Source organism: Chiloscyllium punctatum, chromosome 1 (assembly GCF_047496795.1).
Source record: "Chiloscyllium punctatum isolate Juve2018m chromosome 1, sChiPun1.3, whole genome shotgun sequence".
NCBI lineage: Eukaryota > Metazoa > Chordata > Chondrichthyes > Orectolobiformes > Hemiscylliidae > Chiloscyllium > Chiloscyllium punctatum.
In genome coordinates this window covers 124,857,751-124,867,369 of record NC_092739.1, presented here as the reverse complement: position 1 = coordinate 124,867,369, position 9,619 = coordinate 124,857,751, and the positions used below count along the sequence as shown (strand labels likewise).

The window sequence follows — 9,619 nt, the reverse complement described above, 5'->3', positions numbered from 1 at the left end:
CATTGGTCAGAGTATTGAGTACATGAATTGGGAGATCATGTTGCAGCTGTACAGGACGCTGGTTGGGCTACTGTTGGAATATTGCATGCAATTCTGGTCTCCTTGCTGTCGGAAAGATGTTGTGAAACTTGAAAGGGTTCAGAAAAGATTTACAAGGATGTTGCCAGGGTTGGAGGATTTGAGTTATAGGGAGAAGCTGAACAGGCTGAGGCTGTTTTCCCTGGAGTGTCGGAGGCTGAGGGGGTGACCTTATTGAGGTTTACAAAATTATGAGGGGCATGGATAGGGTAAATAAGCAAAGTCTTTTCCCTGGGGTCGGGGAGTCCAGAACTAGAGGGTATAGGTTTAGGGTGAGAGTTGAAAGATATAAAAGAGACCTAAGGGGCAACTTTTCACGCAGAGGGTGATACGTGTATGGAATGAGTTGCGAGAGGAAGTAGTGGAGGCTGGTACAATTGCAACATTTAAGAGGCATTTTGATGGGTATATGAATAGGAAGGGTTTGGAGGTATATGGGCCAGGTGTTGGCAGGTGGGACTAGATTGGGTTGGGATATCTGGTTGGCATGGACGGGTTGAACCGAAGGGTCTGTTTCCATGCTGTACATCTCTATGACTCTATGACTATCTCTAATCAATCGTTTCCAAATATGAAACATCCTGCCCCTCAGAATCCTCTTCAACCACCACTTGCATAAGGCTCACCGGTCTATAGTTCTCTGTCCTTTCCTTACAGCTTTTCTTAAATAAACATTAGCCAACCTCCAGTCCTCTGGCATCTCGTCTGTGGCTATTTATGAGACAAATATCTCAGCAAGGTGCCCAGCAATCTTTTCCCTTACTTTCCACAAAGTTCTGGGAAATATCTGATCAAGTCGAGGGGATGTATTCAACTTTATATGTTTTAAGACCTCCACACCTCCTCTTCAATAAGATGAACACTTTTCAAGAAAATGCTTTTTATTTTTTCAAGTTCATTATCATACATGTCCTTCTTCACAGTAAATACTGATGAAAAATATTTGTTTAGTATCTCACTCATCTCCTGTGGTTCCACATATAGACAGCCACATTAGTCATTAAGGGGACCTATTCTCTCCCTAGTTACACATTTGCTCTTAATGTATTTATAGAATCTCTTTGGATTTTCCTTAACTCTATTTGCCAAAGCTCTCTCATGTCCCCTTTATGCCCTTCAGATTTCCTTCTTAAGTGTACTCCTACTGCCCTTCCAATCTTTTAGGAATTCACTCGATCCCAACTGTCTTTATCTTATATACGCTCATTTTTCTTGATCAGAGTCTCAATTTCTCTAGTTATCCAGCATTTCCTACACCTACCAGCCTTGCCCTTCACACTAACAGGAACGTACTGTCTCTGGATTCTTGTTATCTCATTCTTAATTCCACTTCCCAACCAACTCTTTACCTGGGAATAACCTCTCACAATCAACTATTCTAATTTTCTGTCTAATATTGTCAAAATTGCTGAGAGGCATCTTTCTATTCAAGAGGTTATGAATTATGGCAGCATTGTCTCAAATTTGCTTCATGGTCAGAAGGCAATCTGTGGATGGAATTGAGTAAGGGAATGGTGGTTGAAAGTAAATATATAAATCAAGTAGCACATTCATGTACTTCCTGTGGCCCCACAGATCAAGGAAGATGAGTACAAATGAACCTTATTCTTAGCCTGTTGGTGGCAATGGGCTAAGGCCTGTACTGCACCTACTGGCATCTAAACAGCACATCAGGAACCATGTATGTCATAGAACCAGGAAGGTATTGAGGATTAGTGAGAATGGAGCAGTAATGAGCATGATCAGAGAGTTCACGCTACCTCTCTGTACCTGCTTCCATCCAGCAGAACTCAATGGTTCTTTACAAAGTAAAATATTGCTATCAAATTGCTGCTGATACCCTTACCAGAACAATATTTGGTTGGTAACCTCAGGAATATTTGCCACGGATTTTCATAAATTTCCTAAAATACATTTTGTAGAAAGTGGGAGAAATGGGCAGTGGAAATGGTGTATGGGTTACGATTACATTACGTCAGCTTGGAAAAGGCTTAATGAACCAAATGGTTTTGTTCTTTTGCACTTATTTTTGATGCTTGATTTTAAAATGGTGAAGATTAACTCTTGTTTCTCATTTCTCTTAAATAATAACAAAATTATTAGGCTTGTTGTATAAGGGGGTCTATGCACACATAGTTCGCCTTCAGCATTACACTTCTGAGGAATGCAGTGTGAAGGGTTCCCTTTGGATGATGCTGAACTTCTTTTTCCACTCTCTGAGATCTGAATGTATTCAGCAGAGTTCAGCCAATTCTGCTTCACTATGGGGTTTGACCTTTTTGGACTGCTTGGATCAGTTCCATTCAGTTAATGAAATTGTCAACTGAGACATCACAATATGGCCATTCTATCCAAACATACAGTTTTCCAAGTACATCATCAGCAATTTCTGACTACCAGTTCAGAAATTCCTGTCAGCAAAACAACAAATTGGCAGCAGGCATAAAAATCTATTTCCATTCTCACTTTCTCTCATTTCATGTTTCTCAGTTTCTTATTTTGCTCTATATATTTTGCAATAATTTTCCTTGATCACTCCTTCAATTAAGGAAATACATAGTAAAATTTGAGGAAATCAGTCTTTGCATTTTGTTGCAATAGCAAATATAGTCCATCTCCAATGCAATTACATTTTTTGAGTGTCATCGTTCAGTGAATAAAACATGCTCCTTTAAAGAAAAGGTTTGAATACATTGTGCAAGCTTCTTGTATGCTGTCAACCCTCTACCATGCACTTCATGTTCACACTCACTCCGGTTAGCTTCATCTACCACAAAACCTGAAATGCATCTACAGTGAAAAAAGTGGAACTTGCATTATTACTGAGAGTGACAAGCAAGTTGTAAAAACTGAAAAAACTTCTGAAGAAGGGTCACCAGACCCAAAAGGTTAACTCTGCTTTCTCTGCACAGATGCTGCCAGACCTGCTGAGCTTTTCCAGCTACTTCTGTTTTATTGCATTTTATTGTATTTGTTATTGCCCCAACTATGGTAGACAGTTGAACAATGCAACGTTTGCAATAAAAACACATTATTCCACAATTTTAAAATCTATAATGGTAATGGAAACATCTTTCTGGCTAATAACAAGACACTTGTAATTTTGAATAAAGCATCAATAATATCTTTAACGGCAGGAGATAAGTCAACTTGTCTGGCATGTTTGTGTAAGGAATAAGTAACATATCCATTAAACATTTTTAGCTCTGGCAAAGAGTGCTGAAAATGTCACTGCTAACATTGATGTATCACTTCAGTAGACAACAGAATAATCAGCATCATACAAACTGCGCTGATGGTTCTCTTCTGTTTCAGAAAGAATGAATATCAAAAAAGTGAATACCTCTTCCACAATTATCAGAAATGCTTCTGTATATGCAAAAAATATAGAATTCATGATTTGACTATGATAACTGTTTTGAGAGGACTGCAAATGGGAAGGACTGGGCTTATGATCTTCCAATACAGCAATGATAAGGTCCCATTTAGCAAAATCTACCCTCAGGCGTAGCTACAGATTTCTATTCAGCAGAATAGATTAGATTACATTATAGTGTGGAAACAGGCCCTTCGGCCCAACAAGTCCCCGCAACCCACCCATACCCTTTACCTAACACTACGGGCAATTTAGCATGGCCAATTCACCTGACCTGCACATCTTTGGACTGTGGGAGAAAACCAGAGCACCCGGAGGAAACCCACGCAGAACGTGCAAACTCCACACAGTCAGTCGCCTGAGGCGGGAATTGAACCCGGGTCTCCGGCGCTGTGAGGCAGCAGTGCTAACCACTGTGCCACCGTGCCACCCAAATACTGGCTAAGTTTCTTCAAATTTTACCAAGTGAATGGCTATGGTCAGCTTTTTTTGGAAACTAACATTAAAAACTAAAAGATGGTGCAATATGGGCACAATTATATCTAGATTTTAATTTAAGCAAAGTTTATTTCATATGAGGCAGAGTAATCTCTTATTACTTCTGATATTTTGTTCAAGTTCTCATTCTTATTGTGAATGTGATGAGATTGGAAAACAGCAATTGTGAAGAACACCCAGAAGACTGGAAAGGTTAAGAATAATAGAAAGTAAAACTGGCAAAAATCAATGCAATTGTATTGACTGTAAGTAATTGAATCACTTTCATCGTCAATTCAGAGGAAGATTGGTGAATACTTGATATCTCTTCATACTTCTGTTGGCAGTGGTATTCCTTCACATTAAAAATTATTATTAAACATTATATTTAATGCCCAGCTATGCATCATACCAATTGCTGCCAGCGACGAATATCTCTTCATGATGCAGATAGTGTGAGTGAAATTAAAAAGAACTGCTTCTGAGGACAAATTGATGTTATAGAACTCATTTCATGGAAATAGAGGCTCACATCTGCAAATTATTGCTTTTTTAGATCAGAAACTGACTGATCGATTGTCATCGTAACTGCAGCTACTAGGATGAAGTTACACTGATTACTGGTCTTTTGCACCATATCATCTTCGAACCTTGTCTAAAGGAGTGCTACACTTTCCCTAATGCACAAGATAACACAATGTTTCATTGTTCAATATGGAAGGTTCACATGTTGGAAAGCCTTCAAACATTTGAAATGTTTACTTTTGCTATTGTTTAATAAAAGTTAAGAAAAAGAACACAAATGAAAAGTGTTTCCTCTTGAGCAGCAACAAGTTTCAACTCAGTGAGTGATCACTATGCCCAGCTCCCATCCATTGGAACCCGGTGTCAATTGTATCCTGTCTGACTTGATGTGCCTGAGGCCACCCTATCCTTTCATGCTGAAGGTCATGTGCAATCCTGAGCAATGTCCTTATTCTCCTCTCCAGAACACTGCTTCCTCAGCAACTATCACGTTCCCTCTGTGCAAAGCACAGCATGCCAGGATTATGTAGTACATTACGTTTGGAATGTATTGCAAGGGTTCCCAGAACTATTCAAGTTTTTGAACTTCATCTTCAGGAAGCCAATCACCTGCTCCACAGAGGCCCTGATGAAAGAATGAACTTCATTGTATCTGTTTGGCATCTGTCAGATGTTTGTGCAATGGAGTCATCATCCATAGTTGCAGAAGTAATGGTTGTCTCTCAGGAACCATCTTTGTAAAGGATCTAGTCCTTGAAACAAGGTCCATAGTGATGTATTGAGACATTTGCAGTCTGTGACTTGCCCATCAGGAAGAAATGGCATGGAGGATGATAGACTGTGGGCCTCCTGAATCTCCTCTGCAAATTGAGAGGCACTTCAGCTGTGACGTCTTCATGCGTAGGCTGCTTTACAGCTGCTAGAGGTTGGTACTGGTCCCAGATTTCCTGGTGCATCTGTTCTAGGTCAATCTCTCTGCACTTCCTTGCACCATGGCCACAGTAACAATGACCCCTACTATGGTTGAAGCATCTGATGAAGGATTGGAGTAATGTTGGTGATGAAGGCGGAGGGTGAGCATATGGGGGTGGGGTGAGTATGTGAGGGCCAGTCTGCTGCCTTTGCTTCCAGGGGCCTTCAACCCTCACCCCCACATTATTTGTCAGTGGATCTAGGTCCTCCTAACTTGCTGGGACTCTGGGAGAATGCTATTCCTCCAACAAGCACAGACCTTCGCTATGGTGTTGAGCACAAGAGCTGCTGGCCTCTGATTGACTGACAGCTCTTGCTAGGAAGGAGTTTAGCTTCTGGGGTGTTGATTGCAGGAGAATGGAATTAGCATTGTCTGGCTGACCCGTGGATCAGCAGACCTTTGTGAAAAGAAGCACCAAGGGTCTCTTACTGATTCTCCCAAGCAGGTGAGGCCCCAGGTGCCACACCAAAATTCTGCTCATTGGTCTAACATTCCTGATTGAATTATTCAAGGCATTTGTTTGACAATAGACAGTCAATATTCATGGCTGTAACCAGTGTGTAGAATATTCTCTGACTTTAACTGGAATCTGTTTTTGAGGGATGAATTTTGATATTGGTCCAAAACTGCTGCCAAGATTGGGCATTTTAAATTGCAGGTTTCTTTTAAAAGCTGCCATTTAGTTCCCCACATGTTTATGTCTGGAAGTTACCTGAACCTGTCCTAAATTACTAAGAGTGGATAACTGCACAAGGGTCAGCTTCTGCCTCTCCTGGGAGGTTAAGGAGATAGCCTCCTGCAATATCTTCTGGCCCTCATTCTGTTGCTCACTCAATAGCTCTATTAGGACCACATTTTTAGAGGCTTGGACCCCAGTTCAATGATCATCTTCTTCCCTACCAACTTTTCATAATTTAAAGTTCTGCTGAAATTGTGAAAACATTTACCCAGGACGTTTGATAGGTTATGTTGAACTTGTTGGTGATGTGATATCTTAGTACAAAAGATGATAACCAATAGAAAGTCAAGAATAGAAATTTTAAAATTACAGTCTGCATTGTTTATGCTTTGAAGAATACCCAGATTATTCTAGCATGCCTTGAAGATTCTGTTCACCAGTTCGTGATATCGTAGGCAGTGGAACTCAGATACTTGCAAGCTACATTACTCATCTAACAGAAACATCAGCAGCTCAGCAGTTAAAATCTCAAGTCAGTTATGGCCCCAAGAGCCACTGAGAACTGAGCTGCTGGGAAGTTTGGCAAGGACAGTTAATCAAAGCCAATGTTCTGCACTTTGGGACTTCGACATTAAATGCTCAGTATAGTCTCAGAGACTCATTTTTATGCTTTCTTGGACTATGTGTACCACTGGAAAGATCAACATTCATTCCCACTCTCATTCCCCTAATCTGAATGGCTTATTAGCCCAGTTTGGATGGCAGTTAGTCACATAGGTAAGGAACTGGAATTACAGATCGGCCAAGAAAGAAATTGTAGGTTTTGAGCCATAGGCAATTGATTTCTAATAACAGTTTAACTTATATCAGTTTTGAATTTGCAGAACCTTGAAACTGTATTCAGATCATTAAGCTGTCATGAAGGGAACTGAACTCACATTTTCTGGACTAATCATCAGCAGCTTAAAATAGTGTGGAGACCTGTGGTGTGCTGTTGGTCATGTTCAGGAAGTCAATAACTATAGATGATTCAAACAGACTGGAATGGGACAGAAATAATTTCCATATGCAACAATCATATCTGTTAACTACAGACACATTAAATTGACCACAACTAATAAAATTAATAATCATAAATGGAATGTTTGAAAAAATTGAAATGCAGTTGCTAAGTATATAGGTGAGACCCTGCCAAATTAATTTTACAGATGCCTCAGAACACAATCTATCTCATAACAAAGAGAGTTCATGCAGTATATTGTATGCACACATCCTAAAAACCTTGGATGAGGTGCTTTATGAGAGATCTCATTAAAAACTAATATCATTGGCTTGATTGACCCATAAATGACTAAAGGAAGTGGACTGTAGTTATAAGGGAGACTTGATCAAGATGGCAGAATGAATTTAACATTGTGCCACCGCTAATGTACTAGTACCTGTCCTGTTTCTGATTTGCATGAATAGTCTGGACTTTCCATCTTAATGTATCACAGTTCATTTTGCAAATTACATTAAATTAGACATTCAGAGAAGACAGCTAAATGTTTACAAAGTGGCCCCGATAGGTTTGGACTGATTAATAGGAAATAAGGTTCAATACAAATACATACAATGTTTTAATGTTGGAGTAAAATTGTCCGATAATTGATTGACTTTCCACTTCAGCAATATTGAAGAGTATTATATAACAAAGCCGCCAGATGCTGGATATTTGCCACTTCAGACTTCAGAGGTAATGCTGAAATTGTTCAATACTCCGGTCAGGCTGCAGCTGAGATACTGCACATGGTTCTGATCTTGGAGACACAAGAAGGGTTTCCAGATCTTAAAAGAAATAAAGCTGTTTCTCAATGACAGAAGAACAAATTTTAGCTCTTCAATAACTAGCTCTTTAGCCTTGAAAGTTATTGTAAGGTAACGTAGAAATTGAAGAAATACGCAGAAATACATACAAATAGAAAACAAAAGTTGAGTAATATTTTTGCTACACTTAGATAGCAGGACAGGGTACATTAGGGCAGCAAGACAAGAAAACGCAGGTTTAAAGTTGTGAAGATCATGTTTAAAACAGACATCAAAAACTATTTCTTTACTCAAGTGATGGTAATCAACTGATGTTGGTGGCCCTTAATGGCATCACCACCTGCAAGGTACTTCCAACATACAGGGAGTGAGCAGGATATTGAATTGAATGATCAGTTATGATGATATTAAATGGTGGAGCAGGCTCAAAAAATCAAATGGTCTACTCCTGCTCCTATTTTCGATGTAACCAATCAGTAAATCATTCAGATTTAGAGACATGTCAACATTCCTTCAGTGTTACTGGGTCTACTTATTTGAACTCTCCCTAACAGCATTGTGGGTAGAACTATGCCACATGGAATGCAATGGCTCAAGAAGGCAGTTCACTACCACCTTCTCAAGGGAAATAAGGGAAGGGCAATAAATGATGTCTTAGTCAGCGATGTCCATGATTTGGGAATGAAAAGAAAATGAGTTCAAGAAATTGAACTCACTTAAGAGGCATGAGATTATTGGATTGAAAGACAGTCAGATTACCATTGTAGGAAAATTAAATATATAGACAGAACTATATCTTTCATGTCAACCTATCTTGTAATTTCTTGTAATCTGAAATGTAAGGTTTAAAAATGAAATAATTCTTATGTGTGTATGACTTGAGTAAAACCAAAAGTATTTCCTTCAACCTGTATGTTTGTTACATTATGCATTTGGGTTCTGTTTGTTACAGAACCAAGATGCTAATCGCTCATGTTACAGAGGAATGTGCACAATTCATTTCCCACAGATGCAATCCCCAGCAAATGCAACCTCTGTGTGAAAAGTCATTTGTTCAAAATTTGTCATTCTGAACTGGTACATTATTGATTTATCTGAACACTCTAATACTTATTTTAATTGTTACATTTGATAAAAGTTTTTTGATACGTATAATGGAATAAAATTGTACAACAGCAGTGCAAAATTTATTACATCCTCGCTGGTTCGAGCTCTTTAAGCTCGTCCCAATAAAAAAAGTTGCAGTGCAGTTTTGAAAGACATTTCACTTCCATGTTGATGTTCGCTATGCAGGTTTCTGTGCTAGATCTTAATGTCTGTAGTCTTCTCCAGATCCCCAGTCAGGAATTTCATGGCTCTGGTGCTCTTCCCCAGTGACCCGATTTCCACGGCTAAAAACTTTCAGCTGGAGCTCTGCAATGTCATTTCTAATGTCTGCCAACATCAGAAGCAAAAAGTCAAAGGAGCCTGGCGGACCCTGCAATTAACAATTTCAAAATTAGTTCTGAAGTTCAATCTAATTGCTGTTTGAATTTCAGTGAGTCTGAACTTTTGCAAGAAAAAACTTGTGAAATTGTCATTATAACAGTTTAGTTTACTATTTATAAGTACAAAAGAAAGCATTAGGAATGAGAAAAGGACATTCAACCTGCAACATTTTTGAGTTTTTTGTACTTTTTCATTACTTAAAACTTGGCTCATTATT

General features: G+C 39.1%; 1 protein-coding gene across 2 annotated transcripts in view; it reads right to left on the bottom strand.

Annotated features, from left to right (window-relative positions):
* Positions 1-993: 993 nt before the first annotated feature.
* Positions 994-9,619, bottom strand: part of ccbe1 (collagen and calcium binding EGF domains 1) — a 311,398-nt gene continuing 302,772 nt past the window's right edge. For both annotated transcript variants that reach the window (XM_072573453.1, XM_072573461.1), the window contains exon 11: positions 994-9,391. In XM_072573453.1, the coding sequence (XP_072429554.1) occupies positions 9,224-9,391 (168 nt within the window). In that variant the 3' untranslated portion in view covers positions 994-9,223. The remainder of the gene's footprint in view (positions 9,392-9,619) is intronic.